General features: G+C 53.2%; 2 protein-coding genes across 2 annotated transcripts in view; one reads left to right on the forward strand and one right to left on the reverse strand.

The window, feature by feature from the left end:
• The window catches only part of EIF4EBP1 (eukaryotic translation initiation factor 4E binding protein 1), a 21362-nt gene extending 12078 nt beyond the window's left edge, over window positions 1-9284 (reverse strand). Inside the window, exon 1 of the mRNA XM_079726732.1 lies at window positions 9062-9284. Coding sequence (XP_079582858.1) covers window positions 9062-9209 — 148 coding nt within the window. The 5' untranslated portion in view covers window positions 9210-9284. The remainder of the gene's footprint in view (window positions 1-9061) is intronic.
• ADRB3 (adrenoceptor beta 3) overlaps window positions 9208-19726 on the forward strand; it is a gene marked incomplete at both ends in the record, with an annotated part of 19442 nt that continues 8923 nt past the window's right edge. The window contains 5 exon segments of the mRNA XM_079726824.1: window positions 9208-9261; window positions 9344-9478; window positions 17579-17617; window positions 17619-18264; window positions 18267-18327. Coding sequence (XP_079582950.1) covers window positions 9208-9261; window positions 9344-9478; window positions 17579-17617; window positions 17619-18264; window positions 18267-18327 — 935 coding nt within the window.

Genomic DNA, 19726 nt, shown 5'->3' on the forward strand with positions numbered 1-19726 from the left:
GTCCTCCATCCATTTTTGATCCACAGAAACATGCTTCAAGAACCACCACAAGGCGACTTCCCTGGGGGCGCAGTGGGTAAGACTCCGCGCTCCCAACACAGGCGGCTGGGGTTCGATCCCTGGTCAGGGAACTAGATCCCACATGCATGCCACAACTAAGAGTTCGCAAGCTGCAACTAAGGAGCCCACCTGCCACAATTAAGGAGCCCACGGGCCGCAACCAAGGAGCCTGCCTGCCATAACTAAGACCCGGCACAACCAAATAAATAAATAAATAATTTAATTTAAAAACAAAAACAAAAACAAAAAAAACCACCACAAGGGGACTTCCCTGGCGGTCCAGTGGTTAAGACTCTGCACTTCCACTTCCGGGGATGTGGGTTGGATCCCCGGTGGGGGAACTAAGATGCCACGTGCTGTACAGTGTGGCCAAAAAATTAAAAAGAACCATGGCATGTTTGATAACTGGTGTCATCTGGGACTTTAAACTCCAGGTGTGCACCAAATGCAAGAATGGCATTTTTTCTCCAGGCAGGTTTTGGGGTGAAGACAGCTTGTTTGAACATATAAAGCAAGGCAGACCTTCCCTAGGGTCTGGTTTCCGCACCGGTACACAAGGGCTTGTTCTGGGCTCATTCAAGCTATTTTTAAAGCACCAACCCCCAGGTCTGTTCCAGCTCTGACACCAACCATTTATTTTTAGGATCTCCTTGTGGGCAGGTGCATTTCAAGTGTAACTAGCCCGGGGCCGGGGACGCAGCAGTTCTGGGCTCAAACCCGGGTGTGCCACACACCAGCCCTCACCTCCCAGTCCCAGCTTCACTCCACAGCTCGGTGCCAACGAGACCCGCGCCTCCCAGGAGTGGCCTGAAGATCACATCACCACGTGAGCCCCGTCTGCCTGTGGGCAGGGGGGCGGCGCTCAGAGCCTGACCTGCTAGGTCTCCGCGGCCCCCTCGACTCGCAGGGGGGAGACACATTGTCCTGGACTCGCAGACAGGAAACTGAGGCTCGGAAAGGCCGGCCCCTCGACCCAGCCCGTGTCGCCTCCGACCCTAAACACCAGCCTCTGTTTATAATGAGCAGGGCAGCGGGGCCACCGCACCGGCCACTGGGGAAGCCGCAGGGGTCTCCAGACTTCTGCCTCCTTTCCCGCCTGTTTGGCCAGAACAGGACGTTCCCCGCGAGGGAGGGAGGCCTCCTAGATTCCTTCTTCATCCCCCGCCCCCCCCCGCGGTCCCGCCCTCCCCTCAGGGCCAAGCGGCGTCTGGATGCGGCTCCTGTAAGTTGAGACGCTGGTCCCTCGCTCTCCCCGGGCCTCCCTGGCAGGAGCGCTCCTCCCCAGGACGTGAGGCCCGACAAGAGTACAAGCGCGGAATTCCTAGAACTGCTGTTCCCCTTCCAGGGGCGGGAAAGCATTTCACAACACGGTCAGGCGGAGGGGACCGGACGCCTGTGCTCGGACGCGAGCCAGCCCCCCGGGAGCCACGCACTCGGATGAGCGTACAGCCGGCTCACCGGCGGTGTCCCGACGGCGACCGGGAGGCCCAGCCGCAGCCGCGCAGGCCCGCAGGGCTCTCCCTCCCCGCCCTTGCCTGGGCGGTTGTTCTTGCTGGGCAGTCTGTTTGGCAAGCAGAGCCGACCGGCCCGGGAGAGAATCTTGGTAGAGAAGCAGAAGAACGCGCTCCCTCCAAGCCTGCCCTTCACGTCTGGCCCCGCCAGCTCTGCAGAGAGAACCAAGATGCCCACGTCCTCGGGGGTCAAGGGGTCTTAGGAAGGTCCTGGAGGAACAAAGGTGCCACCAGCGAGTGGCAAAGGGCCCTCCCTTCAGGCCCCATGAGGGAATAGGCCAGTTGATTCGAAAATTAAGCAGAAGGGACAAGGCTTTTACAGGGACGTTCAGAACTAAATAGCTGAACGCATTCTTCTAGGGCCGGCCCAGCTCCTCCCCGTTCCCTGGGCACCTGGCAGAGGCAGGTAAGGCTGCCTCCGAAACTCACTACCAGCAGGGGAGTGCCCGTCTGAAATGCCCCACCCCTGTTGTTGCTGGAAACGGGAGGGGCCCTGTTTTTTGTGAATGGCACCCCCCAAATTCACATGCAGAAGCCCCAACCCCTAGTACCTCAGTGTAACCCTAATTGGAGAGAAGGTCTTTTAAACAGGCCATTATGTTAAAATGAGGCCGTTGGGTAGGGGCCCTAAAACAACACGCTGGTGTCCTTGTAAGAGGAGAGAGAGATTCCACAGAGGAAGGACGCCCACCGGGTGCAGAGGCAGCAAGAGGGCTGCGGTCTGCAAGCCAAGGACAGGGCCTCAGGAGAAACCAAGCCTGCCGGCACTTTGATCTTGGACTTCCAGCTTCCAGACCAAGGAGAAAATAAACTTCTGTTGTTTAAACTACCCAGTCTGTGGATTTTGTTACGGGAGCCCAAGCAAATTAATAGAGACCCACTTTCCCCTTTTGTTCAGAAGAGCAGAAGAGAGAAGCCCAGGGCTTCCCTGGTGGCACAGTGGTTAAGAATCCGCCTGCCAATGCAGGGGACACGGGTTCGAGCCCTGGTCTGGGAAGATCCCACATGCTGCAGAGCAACTAAGCCCATACGCCAACAACTACTGAGCCCCCATCCTGCAACTAATGAAGCCCACGTGTCTAGAGCCCGTGCTCCGCAACAGGAGAAGCCACCACAGTGAGAAGCCCGCTCACCTCAACCAAGAGTAGCTCCTGCACTGCAGGTAGAGAAAGCCCACGCGGAGCAACAAAGACCCAACACAGCCAAAAAATAATAATAAAATAAAATAAATTTTTAAAAAGTTAAATAAATAAAAATTAAAAAAAAATAAAACCCAAGTCTGCTTCCTTTGTGAAGTCTCCCTGCCACTCCCCAGAGCTCTTTAAAAAAAAAAAAAGAGAGAGCGAGAAGCCCACTTATACACACCCACTCTTTAAGGCAAGAGACCCGGTTCTTCACCTCCACACCGTGTGCCTCACCGGGCGTGTGCTGACTATGAACCCGCCTGCACCCCCAGTAGTCTCCCTCCCACCCACCTGTGGACTGCTGGGCTCAGACACCTGACCTCATTCTCTGGCCAGTATTCCAGAAAATCAAAGATGTTCAAATGCGCGTGCTGAGCAGGGCTGGGCAAGCAGGCTCCTCTGAAGGGTGTACTCAAAGCCCGGCTGCTTGAAGGGGAAAGAGGTAGGCTGGACGGCAGTTAGAGAAGGCATGACACCAAGTGAATGTATGGCCCAGTGGCCTGGCACCGTGGCCATCTGTATGGTTTGCTTTCTGGAGCTGGACAGAAGGGCCTGAAAATGGGGCATGGGATCTGTGACTCAATATTTTCAGGAAGGTGTCCTCTGTTCTTAAACCAACGGTCAATACACAGGCTTGTGATTCTTGTCTGCTTCTACACCTGGCCCTGGCTCTCCCGGCCACACAGCAGGACGGGCAGTTAAGTCTCCTTAAAGGACTGTTCTTTGAGGCTTGGCCCTTGTGGAACATCGTCTAAAAGCGTGGTCTGCATAAATCCTCCGATCCCTGTTTGCACATGCGGCTTCCGTCATTCAAAGGAGTTATTTTCCCCTTTCGTTGAATCTGGGCTAGCCCGCAGCTTGCCTTAACTGACAGAATACCATGTCAGTGACATTATGTGACTTCTGAGCCTAGGCCTTAAGAGGCCTTGCAAACTGCCATGTAAATAAGCTCACATTCTGAATGATGTGAGACCACGAGGACAGAAAGAGAGCCCAACCTTCCAGCTGTCCCCAGCAATGCCCAGACAGGTGGCTAAGGCCATCTTGGACCTTCCAGCCCAGGGCAATCCAGCTGCCAACTGTATGCAGCCAGATGAGTAGCTCAGGCAAGATGATCAAAAAATGCCCCACTGGCCCAAAGAATGAAGAGAAATAACAGATTGTTGTTGTTGTTGAAGTTAGTAAGTTTGGAGATGGCTTTCTATACAGCAGTAGCTAACTGATACAGCCATTCTCATCAAGACAAGTATCTCTGGGTCTAGTATCTGAGCTCTCCCCGTGAACCTTCATGGGCATAAGCAATGGGTTACAAGGCCCATGTCTTGAGTATCCAAATGCCATGGGCAGATGTCACCTATTTCCACCTAGTCAGCAATACTGGCTGCAAACAAGTAAATAAAGAGCAGCAATCCTAGTGTCTAAGACCTGGGCCCCAATACTGACTTGCTCAGTGTAAAAAGTCACTTCCTTCCACTTTCTGCTCCATAATGATTGGGAATAATACTGGGATAAGTGGGAAAGTTCAGAGAAAGTTAGCTTCTGCCTCTGGGACTTCCCAAGATAAATAACTATACCTGTAACTGAAAGGACAGAAAACAAAATTCTAAATATTCTTATTAAGCCAGCTCAGACCCAGGCCTGGTGGTAGAGACACTAGGTTACCCTGAGAATGCTTTCATTGCAGGAGTCTTTTCAACCCTTCACCTTCTAGACATCACATGTAGCTGGTGGCACTGCGAAATAAGCCGTCTCTGAAAGAACTTCCTATCTAACCTAGGGAACAAACGCCTCAACAAATACATGTGATTCACTGTTATGAATCATAAAGCAGGAAGAACACTGGCATGGATCTCAGTAAGATGAGAAAGTAACAGATTTTTCCTTTGTCTGTTTGAACACACAAGGATCTATGCACACAAATGAATACCTTTTGTCTGTTTCACCTTAAGAAGCAATCGTTTTTCAGTAATGCTGTCCTTTCCTAATTCCTCTTCCAGGAACGACATCAAATAACGACCCAACAAGCAAACGCCTCACTACTTTATACCAAGAGAACAATATGGTACCATCCTGCTGGCCCTTTCACCAAATGTGGTAATGAAGGACTTCTTTGCTCTTTCAGGAAAAAACAAAAAAACTCCTTTTTCAAATAATGAGGCCCTGCCACCTTTGAGGAAAAAAATACGTAAGCTTCTGAAGGCAATTCAAATCCAACAGCTGTGTCTGCATTGTTAGAATGTAAGGCCTACCAGCCAACTACTTAGAGCGGGCAATTCTCACTTAATATCATACAGGTTCTCAGGGGTGGCATGGGGTGTCTGTCTAATTGCTTCAGTCTATAGATAAAATTCTGATGCTTATAATTCTATTTCAGGTGTGACTTCATCTTTCTAACTTGCAACGCAAGCCCTCGAGGTCACACTGTCTTCCCATGCCATAAAGGCCTTAAGAACAGGGAGGCCATGGGCATTGGAGGGAGTCTGGGATGCTCTACACCAGGGTCCTCGTCAAAGTCTTTAATGAGGCACATAGTGTGGAATGTTCCAAACGCTTTAAAAGGAAGCTCAGGTCAGTGTAAAAGGAGGCCCATTACAGTTCCCTCCTTGCCTTAATGTCAAGTTCTTTTAACCTGTAATAAAGAGACAATGTGGACTTCCCTGGTGGCGCAGTGGTTAAGAATCCGCCTGCTAATACAGGGGACACGGGTTCAATCCCTGATCCAGGAAGATCCCACATGCCGCGGAGCAACTAAGCCCGTGCGCCACAACTACTGAGCCCGCGTGCCACAACTACTGAAGCCCGCGCGCCTAGAGTCCGTGCTCCGCAACAAGAGAAGCCACTGCAATGAGAAGCCAGCGCACCACAACAAAGAGTAGCCCTTTGCTCGCCGCAACTAGAGAAAGCCCGCGTGCAGCAACGAAGACCCAACGCGGCCAAAAATAAATAAATAAATAAAATAAATTTATTTTTTAAAAAAAGAGACAATGTGACTAAGGCCTGGGGACACTGGCTGTACCCTGGCTTCAGTGCCCAGTCCACCTCCCCATCTTCCCGGCACTGTCTGTTCCACAGCCAGACCTGGGAGCTGCCCCAAGGTAAGCTTCCTGGGCACAGACTTTGTTTGTCTAACCAAATAGGGTGCCAGTAACACCTGTAGTCCTACCTGCATACCTCTGATTAACCTTACGCAGGTCCAGGGCTTAGGAATGACTACCACCCAAGCAACAACCCCTATAGCTTTGGGGTCAAACATCCAGTAAGGAACTGGGAACGTAGAGGTTGGTGGGGGAAGGGTGGATGAAGGTATCTGACCCACTCAAAGGTTCTGCTGGTTTATGGTGTTACTGGAGATGTTTAAGACTTCACAGATATAGAGAACAGACTTGTTACTAAGGGAAAGGGGTGGTGGGGAAGGGAAGGACTGGGAGTTTGGGATTAGCAGATGCAAACTATTCTAATATAGAGAGAATGGATAAACAACAAGGTCCTACTGTAGAGCACAGGGAACTATATTCAGTATGCTGTGATAGACCCTAATGGAGGGACGTCCCTGGCAGTCCAGTGAATAGGACTCTGTGCTTCCAAGGCAGGGGGCACAGGTTCGATCCCTGGTCAGGGAACTAAGGTCCCTCATGCCGCACAGCATGGCCAAAAAAGAAAAAAAAGAAACCCTAATGGAAAAGAATATGAAAAGGAATATATATGTATAACTGAATCACTTTGCTGTACAGCAGAAATTAACACACTGTAAATCAACTATACTTCAATAAAATTTAAAAAAAAACCCACAAGACTCCACAGACTCAAATATTCACCTGTGACACTCCCTGAAGTAAATTTCTCTTAAGTTCTCCAGATACCTAACTTCAGATCAGTGGCTCAGCCTGTGTAGGGTTAATGACCATGGAGAGCAAAGTGAGTCATAGGAATGGAGATGGCTCAGATCGTCTGCTCTCATTCTGCCCCAGGGACAAACACTGCAGTGCTGTTCCCAGCAAGAGTGACCAGCAGACACTTTACTCCAGTAGCTCCTGACACTTCCCACCCAGGAAGACTCTGTCAAAAGCCTGGCTCTCCAGACCCTGGTTTAAAGATGGATGCCAAACCCAACCTCAAGAGAAGTTTACCTGGATAGAAGCATCACTTTTGGTCAGACCGCAGAGGACTGAAACGCTGAGGGCTGTCACATTCCACTAATTCCTGGGTACTCGGAGTGTGGTACTTACACAAATCACTGGAAGCTAGTTAGAAATGCAGAATCTTAGGCCCTACCGCCAACCTACAGAATCAGAATCTGCATTGAAATGCGGTCCCCAGGTAATTCGTACACACATCGAAGACTGAGAAACAGCACTCCAGACTGAAGGAGAAGGGGGTCAGGAATGACCTTTTCTCATTAGGTCAAGCTCCTCTGCCCTGGGCAAAGCAGCGGCAAAGGGTTGGGCTGAAGTGGGCTTTGGAGGAAGACTCCACGACTTGGCTGAGGCAGAGGCAAGCCTGGATCCTCCAGGTTATGGACTGTGAGCTGTGCCTCCCCGGCTGGACACCCCAGACAAGAAAGACCTGGCTTTAGGCTCCGGGCACTGCTAGCTTCCTTCCTGTTGGCCTCAGAAACTAAGTTACACTCTGATGCCCCTTCTCTCTCTCAACTGAAGACCTTCAAAAGGAGGAAGATTGGCTGAGGTCTGTCTTAAACCCCTATTTCCCAGTGCAAAGTGAGAAGTGGGAGTTCCCTCTCAACAGCACCCCTGGCTATTGCTTCCAATCTGACCCACCCCATCTAGCAACAAAGGTGCAAAATAGGGCCACCTGAGCCTTCAGGCCTGCCTCAGTGCCCACCCTGAACAGATCAAGCACAGGTTCACACCCTCACTTGGAGGAGCCCCAAAATTGTCCAGAAAAGTCCCGGTAGACACATCATGACACAGAAAAAGCAGAACAGCATGGACTATGTAAGTTGCAGCATGGAAAGAGAATTTGAGTCAAAGAGTGGTAGGAAGGGTCGCTGGGAACGTTTCCTTGGATCATTTTTAATAGATGAGGGAGCATTTCTCCCCTCTATGCTTGGCTGCTATTTCTTCTTCAACCTGTGAAAACGGTGTGACACTGCATGTATTTGGGGCCTCGGCGCCGCGTTCCATAGAATAAGGCGGCACCGTTGTACAGGAACATCTAAGATCGCTAGCAGCTCTAACATTGTATGTTTTGGATCAAACAGCTCCGGGCCTCGGATCTGGCTGTGCCCGCTGGTGGCGGGACAGCTGCCTGAGAAAATAAGCATGTGGCCTCGACGCTGGCAGGCGACGAGGCTGCAGCCCCGCCCGCGCGCGTCCGCCCCCACCCGTGGGTCTCAGCGGAGCGCCAGAATCTGCGGCGTTTTTCGAGTAGTTTGGGAAGGAGCGGTGGAAGAGGGTGTAAGGGGAGGGGAGAAGGGCAGAAGCGGGTGAGAACAGCGCGAAGACGAGAGGGAAGTGGTGAGCACGAGGGTTTCATCATGCAAACGCGCGGGCAGGTTTCATCAGCGCCCGTGCGCCGGGACTCCGGGGCTGGGAGGGAACGCCAGGCTCCCGAGGGCAGCCCAAGGCGGGCCCCCACCCGCGCCAGCTCAGCTTCCTCTTCCTCGTCCATTCTCAGGGAGGTCACACGGTTCCCTCCCCTCCCCCCGGACAGAAGAACGTGTTATTCCTGCACAGCGCTGCCCGCGGCCCCAGGTCGCTTCGCTGAGAACCACACGCGTAAAAGGGCGATCTGCCACCCATGTCGCCGAGGCACTGCTAGAGCAGGCGAGCGCCCTCAGCCCAAAGCTGGGGGTGCCTCGGTAAGGAAAAAGGGCTCTGCAAGAGGCAGTGACACCAACAACCTATCCCATAAAAACCCCAGACCCGGCTTCTTCTTGGTTCGTGGGTCACCCTGACCCCACCCTATGCCGCCTCAGAACTGCCCCCAGCACCCACAAGGGGCAGCACACCTTGGCATGTGGCAGTCCTGGAAGCGTGCGTTTGTTTGGGTGAGAGGACTCAGCTGTCTCTCCCAGAAAGAAGGAAACTAATGTGGTGGCATTTGCAGCCGCGGCTCTGGAGTTCGCACCCAGAGGGCGGGCTATGGAAGGCGGCCCCCCGCGCGGCCACCTCCGTGACCCTCACCGCCTCCCTGATGCCCCGTATCCGTTCTTCCCAGTCGCCGCGCCCCAGAGCCCGGTCGCCACGTCCAGCTGGCGGTTCCCGAGCCCGCCAGCTCTGCCCAGTCCGTTCTCCACACCGCCCGCACCCGGAGCGGGCGCGCGGCGACCCCCAAGCCCATGCCTACCTCCCGGGGTGGTGCTGAAGAGCGTGCCGCCGGGGGTGGTGCTGTAGTCCCCGGGCGGCAGGTGCACGCCTTCGCCGAGGACCACCCGGCGAGTGGCGGGGATGGCCCGGCTTGGGGTCTGGCTGCAGCTGCTGCTGCCGCTGGACATGGTCTCCCGCACGCTCCGCCCGCAGCCGGAGCGGGGCCCTCGCACCCCTCTGGTCTCGCTCAGTCTCGCTCGGGCCCGCCCCGCCCGAGACCGCCCCTTCCGCCTCTCGGGGTGACGCCCCCTGGGATTTGTAGTCCCTCCCGCGCCGCCGCCACACCCACCTCCCCCGGGCCGAGGGCTCTGCGGTTCCTCCCCAGCGCTGGGTCGGAGGCCTCTTACTCACCCGCTCCTGCGCGCCGAAGCTTGCGCCCCGCCCCTGTTCCTTTCGGGTACCTCGCGGCCACACCCCTATTACTTTCGGGTCCCCAGTGCCCACGCCCCTGTTCCTTTCGGGTCCCCCTCTGACACGCCCCTATTCCTTTCGGGTCCCCAGCTGACACGCCGGCAGGGACGGGTCGGGTGGGGTTGGTGGTCGGGAAGCTTGCCTAGGTTAATGCCTTGCTGGGTCGGGGGCGCGTCTCAGGCTGTGCGGGGATCCTAGCCCATCCGGCCCTCTGTGGGAAGGCTAGTTTCAATACTGGGACATCAGGCCTGAAGGTCCCCTCAACCCTCCCTGTTTCGTGCTCTAGTTCCTCAGATGAGAAAGTGGGGATTGGTTGGTTGGTCATTCATCGGTTTATTGAACATACGTGATATGGCAGGCGTGGAAGAAAGCGCCAAGAATGCACATTCCTTGCCCTGGAGGCTGTGGGAGAAGGACATGCGGACAAACCACCCAGCTGGGTGACGACGAGGGGTAAACCTGGAGCGAGGTGGGGCTTCGAGAGATTGGACCTCGGTGGGGCGGGCGTGTGGGGAGGGGTAAGAGTCGGTCAGAGAAGGTGCCTTACGCCCTTTGAGTTGGGTCCGTCCCCCCCGAGGCTGCCTGACGTTTAGTAGGTGCTTCTTGAATGAACGAAGGAAGGAACGAATCCTCAAGGAGATCCCCAAGTGGAGGACAGAAAAGCCTGTGGTGGCCACCTCTTGGAAGGGAAGAGGAGAGAGAAAAGTTTAAAAGGGAAATTAGGGCTGGATTGTGAAGGGTCTTTTATTATGCATTTCTTTTTTAAAATTATTTATTTATTATTTTTGGCCGCGTTGGGTCTTGGTTGCTGCGCGCGGGCTTTCTCTAGTTGGGGCGAGCGCGGGCTACTCTTCATTGTGGTGCGCGGGCTTCTCATTGCGGTGGCTCCTCTTGCTGTGGAGCACGGGTTCTAGGCGCACGGGCTTCAGTAGTTGTGGCGCATGGGCTCAGTAGTTGTGGCTCGCGGGCTCTAGAGCACAGGCTCAGTAGTTGTGGCGCACGGGCTTAGTTGCTCCACGGCATGTGGGATCTTCCCGGACCAGGGCTCAAACCCATGTCCCCTGCATTGGCAGGCGGATTCTTAACCACTGCGCCACCAGGGAAGCCCGTGGAGGGTCTTTTAAATCATGACAGGGTGTGCAGACCTTGTCTTCCAAGAGCAGGAGATATCAGACATCTTTTAAGCTGGGGAGTGACACAATGTTCTTTTTATAATGGACTACAGGAGGGTAAGGCCCAAGGTAGGAAGACTGGTTGGGCTTGGTCACTCCTGAGCTAAACCCTAGGCCTATGCTGTCCAGCATGGTAGCCAGTGGCCACAAGTGCCCACTGAGCACTTGGAGTGTGGTTAGTCCACAATCACAAATACACACTGGATTTCAAAGACTTAGTATGAAAAAAATAATGTAATATATCTCAATAATTTGTTTTGTACTAATTACATGATGACATAATATTTTGAATATATAGGGCTAAGTAAAATCTATTATTAAAATTAACTTCACCTGCTTTTTATTTTTTTTGATGGGACTAGAAGAAATATATATGTATATATACACACACACACACATATCTATATGGCTCATAGTATGTTTCTATTGGATAGTGCTGCTGTAGAATGAGGTGGTATGAAAGCAATACTAAAGATCTCAAAACTATCCTCCCAGAAAACTATGGAATCATCAAATGTTAGCTCTGGCCAGGTACTTTATAGGTCATCCAGGACAATAGTTATCTCCATCTTATTAAAAAACAAAACAAAACAACCAACCAACAAAAAACAAAGGCCCAGAGAGGAACGGGGGTTTGCTTAAGATCACACAGCTGTGAAATGCCTGAGGCAGGACCAGGACCCAGTCTTGCCTCCCTTCCAGGCCAGCCCTGTTCTCACCACACAAGAAAACAAAGTGGCCCATCCCCCTCCCTTGGGTGGGACTGTTTTGAAAAGGTTTGTTTTGTTCCTTATCAGACCTGCTTGTTTGGTTAGAGCAGAGTTTCTAGGGAAGGGGCCTGCTTAGAAAACTCCACACTCAAAATGACCTGAGCAAGAGGGCTGCCAAGGGAAGCTGAGGGGAGTCTGAGGACTGCAAGGGAGCCAAAGGGCGGGGGCCGTGGATATGGGAAGAATACTAGCCTGGGCCTGACGCTGCCACCACATAACTCTTTAGTCCTGGACCAGACTGAAGAGCTATTTCCTTCTCTGGGCCTTTTTTTCAGCATCTTTGTTTCAGCGTCTGTCAGATGAGGGGGGTGTGTTTGAACATCTCTGAGGACCCTCAGCATTGACATTTTATGTCCTTTTTTTTTCTTTGCGGTACGCGGGCCTTTCACTGTTGTGGCCTCTCCCGTTGCGGAGCACAGGCTTCGGACGCGCAGGCCCCGGACGCACAGGCCCAGCGGGCATGGCTCACAGGCCCAGCTGCTCTGCGGCATGTGGGATCTTCCCAGACCGGGGCACGAACCCGTCTCCCCTGCATCGGTAGGCGGACTCTCAACCACTGCGCCACCAGGGAAGCCCCATTTTATGTCTTTGACAAACTGCTGAATTCTGCTTCCTGCCCAGACATTTCACCTATGGTGATTTCTGCCTCTTTACGGAGCAGGGACTCATTCATAGGAAGCCTTGTAATCAAGTATCAGCTCCTACAGGCAGGGACCGTGGGTTTACTCTCACTCTTGACAAAGGCCACTTGGAATACTTTTGGGTGCTTCTACTAAGAGCCGAACTTACTTATTTCTGTCTTCCCTTCGAGCAAGGGAAGGTCAAAAGAAAGAAAACAGAGAGAGCCAAGGATAGTTTAAGGAGGACATGGCGGGTAGGACTGTTTCCATCCCATCTTGCTCTACTTGACCCGCAGACAGGGAGGGGCAAGTGTCCCATCTTATCAGTTGAAGGAAGTGGAATTTCTCTGAGTAGCAAGCAGGCACACAGGCCCAGTCCTTGCAGTATGAAATGCTCTGTGAGGTTAACAAATAATATCAGGGGAAATTAAGAACAGCCCTAAGTGGGCACTGGCCCTCCCTAGAGTCCATCTCAACAAGGCTGTGCCGAGCTGGACCAGGGTGGGGAAGCAGTGCTGGGAGAGGGTCCTGGGAGTGGCTGCCTGGGGAGGATGGAGCAGGGGCCACAAGAGGAGAAAGGCTTCCAGAATCAGGGAGGAATCACACTCCAGTGGAAGCCAGGGAGTGTAGGGGAGGCAGTGAGAGAGAAGTGAGCCGGTGTGTTTGTTTGTTTGAATCCATTCCTAATGTTATCTGATGCTGAAAGTGCTCCTGGTTCACCACTGGGACTCCTTCCTATTAGCTGGCGTGTCCTGTTGCCAACCCCCCAGTGGTCTTTGCAGGCTACTGTGCTTTCTTGTACAATAAGGGATTCTGGGCTCCTCTTCTATACTTACCGCCCCAGATGTAGATGCAGCCTTTCTTCATGGAGCTGTGGTTTCCATTCCAGACACATCTGTAGCATCACTGCCTGGTGGACTCTGTGAGTGCCTCCGCGGCCCTTGTCCATCCTGATCCTGGCTGGCCATCTGTCTCCTCATACTATCTCTCTCCTATTTCATTTTTGGATGGCCCTGCTTGCAAACCCGAGCTGATGGCTGACTGACACACACCTTCATGCCGTGTCTCCGGGCCCCCCAGCATTCAGCCCTTTTGTGTACTCGTGACTCTTAGAGCTGCTTTGCCTCCGATAAACTCAACGGCAAGGCTACTTCTTACGCTAAGAGCTCTTTCTTTTCAACGATCCTCTGTTATCCTCTAGTCAGTGGAGAATCTCCCTGTTTTCTTTTGTATACTTTTTTTTTTTTTTTTTTTTTGGCCACACCGTGTGGCATGCAGGATCTTAGTTCCCCAACCAGGGATCCAACTCGTGCCCCCTGCAGTGGAAGCGCAGGGTCTTAACCACTGGACTGCCACAGAAGTCCTGCCTATTTTCTTTAACGTCTTTTTTTTTTTTTTTTGGTACCTTTGGACCTCCTTCACCCATTTCTCCTAATCCCCACCCCCTGCCTCTGACACCACCAACCTGTACTCTCTGTATCTGTGAGCTTGTTTGTTTGTTTGTTTTTAAACAGCTCTTTTGTAAACGGTTGAATCTCCATCTGGGGCAGGAAGGTTAGGAATCACTTGCCGTATAAGAGGGCACAAGAGCCTCTAAAGAACACGGGGCCATGGTGACAGGACACATGAGCTGATGTGAAGGATTTCCAATGATGAATTTAATGTTTTAGTGTAGTTTCGGGCTTAGAGTTTGCAAAAAAAGTTTTAATGGCTCAGAGCAGGGTCTACAGTCTTTACCTGGACTTCAAGAACAGATTGTTGGGCTTATCCTTGGGAATCTCATCTTCCCACTGTGGAAACAATGCAAGGGTGCTGGAGGGGGTGGGTGTGTTGACCTCTAGGCAGGGCGGTTTGCCTGGGGGGCCCTCCTACGGATGACCCTGGTGTGTCCACCTGAGATGGGGCCTCACAGACGTAGAAGGTATTGTGTGTTGGCCGGGAGAGCAGAACAGGTGAGAGCCTTTGGTGGCAACTGAGGAAGAGTGGCACTGCGGTCACCAGGGGCCAGCGGGAGGCCAGATCCTTGGCCCTAACCAGCCTTCAGGGACGTGTCGGTCAGGGTCACTTAAGTCAGGTAATTTGAGGAGAGTTCAGTAAAGGGATGATCTACAAAGTTGAGGGCAGGAGGTTGGAAAACCAAAAGGGAAATCGTGGTGCCTGGGGCCGGAATTGGGCCTGAAGGAGTGAGGAAGGTGTTTACTGGAATCCAGAGAGAGAGAAAGATAGAGAGAGGTAGAGAGGGAGAGGCCTCACAGGAGCTGTCACCTGCCATCCTGGCTGGGCACAGGGAAAGAGCTGGAAGGTAGAAACTCACCCTCTCTGGCCTCCTGCCCTTGGCTCTGCTGCCAGGCTCCTTGATGGCCCAGTCCAGCCAGAAGACAGAGGACAAGGGAGCCCATTGATGCTGCACCGTGGGCCAACCTCCTGGGGCACCAAGCAGGGGCAACAGAAGATTCCAGCACAGCAAGTAGAGGGGAAATTGGGAGGGGTGTGTGTGGAGTAGCCCAGAGCGAATCCAGGTCCTGAGCAAGTGTGTGAGTTTGTGTGTGTATATGTGTGTTGAGCCTCACAATGCACTCTTCTTGCTTTGGGGTGAGAGCCGTGACCTGCGTCCCCAGTCCCCTTGAAACAGGAGGGAAGGGGGCAGGGCACAACCTTTAAAAGAATAACAGAGCTCGAGGACATGGCATAAACTGATTAGAACCAAATAGGTCCAAGCCTTGAGCCTCAGTATATGCTCACTGTAACACATCAGCAAGCTAAATGACATACCCACAGGTGCCATGACATTTCCAAGGCTGACCATAAAGGTCAAAAAGTGGGCTGTGGCCCAATTTCTGGAAATCCCCGCCCCTTCCCCAAAATAGCTGGAACACTCCTCCCACTCATTGGCCTATGAAATTACTCACTCCTATAAAAGCTGACAACCCCATACCCTGGGGCCACTCTCATCTTCTGAGATGGCCCACACTCTGTGGAGTGTGTTTCTCTCTAAATAAATCCACTCCTCACATATCACTTTGTCTCTCACTGAATTCTTTCTGCAATGAGACATCAAGAACCTGAGCTTCATTAAGTCCTGAGACCAGGTGTGTGACCTCAGTTGAAAGAACATGGGTTCAAGTCCCAATCTGAGTTGCACGGTTTCACCCTTATGTTCAAGATCCTCAGTCCCCAAATGTTCTCCCCCACCCCCAAATATCTCCTCCACTCACAGGTTGATGCCTGAAATCCCGTTTTTAAAAAGCTTTCTGTCCTGAGCTCAAGGTTCCGCTAACTGTAAAGTGACCTTCACGTTCATGACACCACAAGCAAGGAGGAAAGGAAACGGACACTACCTGTGTTCTTGCTCTGTGCCTGACCTGCATGTGAGGGGTCTGACATTGACAAGACTGATAAATGGCCCCAGAACCTTGTAGGACAAGTATAACAAGTATTCCTAATTCACACATGGGGCTTGTGGGGGTAGGGGGTTAGGCTGCCCATGCCACAGCCCACATTTAGATATTTTTATAACCTGCTTGGTCCAAAGCCCATACATTTCATCACCACCCCTGTGATTCCCAAACCTCAAGAGTGCTTCAGATGAGCTGAGAAGCTTGTGAAATAGGTGGGATCTTTACCTGAGAGCTGGTCTTGATGTGAGGAGAGGGGGAAGCCATCCCAAAGCACAGAAAGGATACAGTGGAGGCAAGGGTGGTGTCCACCACCACAGACTGGGCGGCGTAAACAACAGACATTGATTTCTCAGTTCCGGAGGCTTGCGAGTCCAAGATCAAGGTGCTGGCAGATGTGGTTCCTGGTGAGACCCCTCTTCCTGGTTTGCAGACAGTGCCTTCTCAGTCTGTCCTCACACAGTGGTGGGGAGAGAGAACTCTGGCCACTCCTCTCTTTTTATAAGGACACCAGTCCCATGATGGGAGGGGAGCCCACCCTCAGGACCCCATCTAAACCTAACTCTAACCTCCCAAAAGCCCCCAGCTCTAAATACCATCCCAGGACCCCCCTGGTGGTCCAGTAGTTAAGATTCTGCACTCCACCACAGGGGGCATAGGTTTGATCCCTGGTTGGGCAACTAAGACGCCACAGTGTGGCCAAAAAAAAAAAAAAAAAAAAACCAATAAAACCCCCAGCCATCCCATTGCGGGGGTAACCACCATACGTGCATGAATCTGGGGCTAGACACAAACATTCATTCCATAGCAGAAGGAACCTTGAAGATTTTTGCCAAGGGTGGGTCCACCCCGCCCCTCTGAGTGCTGACCGTGCCTTCCTTCAGCTCCCCAGGAAGGGCTGCAATGCAACTCCCTCTCTTTCCCCTCCCCTGACTCCAAGTGAACCCCAACTTTCAGTCTCCAGCCTCACTGGATCCCACAGAAAGCAGTGCCTTCAGTAGCGACATCTGTGAACTCAAAGATGATGACACAGTGTTAATTCCATGGGTTTTGTAAAGAAAACGCCCCGGGTTCACAATCCACTTACGATCTCTGTAACCTTTGCCAATCACTCTGAAATGCAATTTTCTCATCTGTAAAATGGAGGTAACGCTATCTACCTGGGTTAAAATGTGTAGCACAACCTTTGGGACCTGGTGGGTTTCCAGTGAGTGTAAAGAACTGTCTAGAAGCCCGCCTCCTGATTTCCTGGCCTGGGCTTCTGCCTGTGACTCTCCATTTCCTTTATTTGAGGCGCAAAATGTGACATTTATTAAGCGTCCCGGGGCTGGGGGCCTTGCACTGCCCATAGATGGCTGGCCATCCTGAACTCGGGGTCAGTGGGTTGGCTTGTACACACGAGAAAACGTTCAGACGAATAAAAAGGAAAGGAAGACATAAGGGGTGATGGGAGGGGGTGGCGGGGTTTACTCTTCTGAAGCCACCCCAGAGCGTGGGAAGCGCTAGGGGAACCCCAAGAGCCTCCCCGCCTTTGTTCCCCAGCCTCTTGGCTGCTGGGCTGGCGCGCCCTCTAGTGGTCCTCCCGCTGCAAACATTTCTTTTTAATTAGATCAGTTCCTTTGACAGTCTGTCCTTGAGGCCACTCCGCAAATTTTTACTGAGAGACTTCTTTGCCGGGGAATATTCAAGGCATTGGAGATATAGCAGTAAACAAAGCAAAACAAACCCCTGCAGTGTTCTTTCTCTAAACTAACTCTATAGCCGGTTAGTAACTTCCATCTGGATCCCTGAAGCCTGTTATTTGTTCCTTCTTTTGTATTGCCAAAGGTGAGTTTTTAAAAACTAGCATGCATAGACCACCAAGTAAAATGAAACCAGAGCATCGTGTAATATTGGTGCAAATTTGAGGAGTGAGGTTTTTAGCTCAATTTTAAGTGACTTGTCATATCTTAGTGCTTTTTCCTTTGTTATGGATTATGATTCTGCTTTTCCCCTGCTCTTTATGTTTGTTCATGAGTGTATTTACAAAGAGAGGTTCCTCTAGATCTGCACTATCCACATGATTATTTAAATTAAATTAATTACAATTTAATAAGATTAAAAATGTAGTTTCTTACTTGCACTACAAGTGGGGCTTGTACTACAAGGTGGGGCTCCTGGTAGTGCCGCGGGGGGGCCGCGTTGGCGCTGACCGGCCACTGGCTCCTGGGCGCCACTGGTTGCGAGCTGTGGACCTCGGTGGGCGTGCTGTGTGTGACCGCCAGCATGGAAACCCTGTGCGCCCTGGCGGTGGACCGCTACCTGGCCGTGACCGACCCCCTGCGCTACGGCGCGCTGGTCACCAAACGCCGAACCCGGGCAGCAGTGGTCCCGGTGTGGGTCGTGTCCGCCGCGGTGTCGTTTGCGCCCATCATGAGCAAATGGTGGCACGTCGGGGCCGACGCCGAGGCGCAGCGTTGCCACTCCAATCCGCGCCGCTGCGCCTTTGCCTCCAACATGCCCTACGCGCCGCTCTCCTCCTCCGTCTCCTTCTACCTTCCGCTCCCGGTGATGCTCTTCGTCTACGCGCGAGTTTTCGCGGTGGCTACGCGCCAGCTGCGCTTGCTGCGCCAGGAGCCGGGCCGCTTCCCGCCAGAGGAGTCTCCGCGGGCTCCGTCTTGCTCCCTGTGCCCCGGCCCGGCTTTCCTTGCCCTTAACTGGCTAGGCTGTGCCAACTCTGCCTTCAACCCGCTCATCCACTGCCGCAGCCCTGACTTTCGCAGCGCCTTCCGCCGCCTGCTGGGCCGCTGCCGGCCCGGGGAGCACCTCGCCGCTGCCTCCCCGCCCCTGCGGCCCTGGCCAGCCCCGCAGAACCCAGGCAGCGCCCACCGCTCGACTGGTAGGTAGCCGAGGCGAAGGGGTTGGCGGCTCGGGATCAGGAAGCATTCGGTATCTCCTTCGGTCAATTTTTTTTTTTTTTTTTTTTTTGCGGTACGCGGGCCTCTCACCGCTGTGGCCTCTCCCGTTGTGGAGCACGGGCTCCGGATGCGCAGGCTCAGCAGCCATGGCTCACGGGCCCAGCCGCTCCGCGGCACGTGGGATCTTCCCGGACCGGGGCACGAACCCGTGTCCCCTGCATCGGCAGGCGGACTCTCAACCACTGCGCCACCAGGGAAGCCCCTTCGGTCAGTTTTTTGAGCATGGGGTTCGGTAGGAGAAGATGGGGCTGGGGTCTCTGCATCGAGGGAAGGGGGACACGGAGTAGGGAACCAAAGTGGAACCCAGGGCCCTTTCTTTTCCCGCATCCCAACCCACCCTGCCCTGGGGTTGAGGCAAAGGAGGGGCGGGCCGGTTGTTCTCCACCCCAGAAGCAAGGGCAGGCCCGGGAGCGGGGGTCCCGCTGTGCCCGAGGGCCCCTCTCGCCTGGTCAGCTCTAGTTTTGGTGTTCTAGCTCAGTTTCTCTGCCCAGATTTCTTGCCACCTCTTGGGCTGGCTTTGACTAGAAGACTAGAGGTCCCCCAAAGCCCTCGGGCTCAGCTTTGGTTTCTTTGAAAGGTTTGATAGCTATGAAGGTGAGAATCCACTTCTGGGATGAAGGCTGGACAGGCTCAGGAACGTGTGGGTGCGAATTCTTCCCGGGTAGGAACCGGGCCGGGTTGAAGTTGGGTTGGGCTTTGTGGCAGGGTGGGTCCCCGAGGCTTTTGTGTAACTGCACGTGCCCCTCAAGGCCCCTGACCTTCACCCATTTCCCTCTAGTGCTCCTGTTCCCACCGTCTGCCCCATCACCCCAAGATACCTCATCTCCATTTTTTTCAGGGCTTCCTGGGGACTTTCTTAGGCCTTGAAGAAACAACTCCATTGATCCAGAACCCTTGGAGAGCCTCTGGCCTGTTCGGAATGAGCCCTGTGGAATTTCCCAGCTGGAAAACTCTGCCCTCCCGAACCTGACCACTGGGCCATGAGAGGGGGAGGCGGTCTGGCTTGGGAGCCGGAATCCTTACCAAGTGGGTTTTCACCATTCTTTCTCTCTCTCTCTCTCTCTCTCTCTCTCTCTCTCTCTCTCTCTCTCTCTCTCCCTCCCTCTCTCTCTCTCTCTCTCTCTCTTTCCTTCCGAGAGATGTTTTCTAAACCCCACCCCTGAACTTCACCTCTACCTCAGCAGCTTGAGTATCTGGCTGCCCTTGCAGCAGCCGGGCTGGCTTTGGCTGGGCACCCATTCCCTTGCTCACTTGTGTGCTGTGTGCTTACGGCAGAGAGCACCCTCGTTCCATTCCTTCTGCCACCCAGACGCTGATGAA

This window comes from Hyperoodon ampullatus, assembly GCF_949752795.1.
Source record: "Hyperoodon ampullatus genome assembly, chromosome: 20".
NCBI classification, from domain to species: domain Eukaryota; kingdom Metazoa; phylum Chordata; class Mammalia; order Artiodactyla; family Ziphiidae; genus Hyperoodon; species Hyperoodon ampullatus.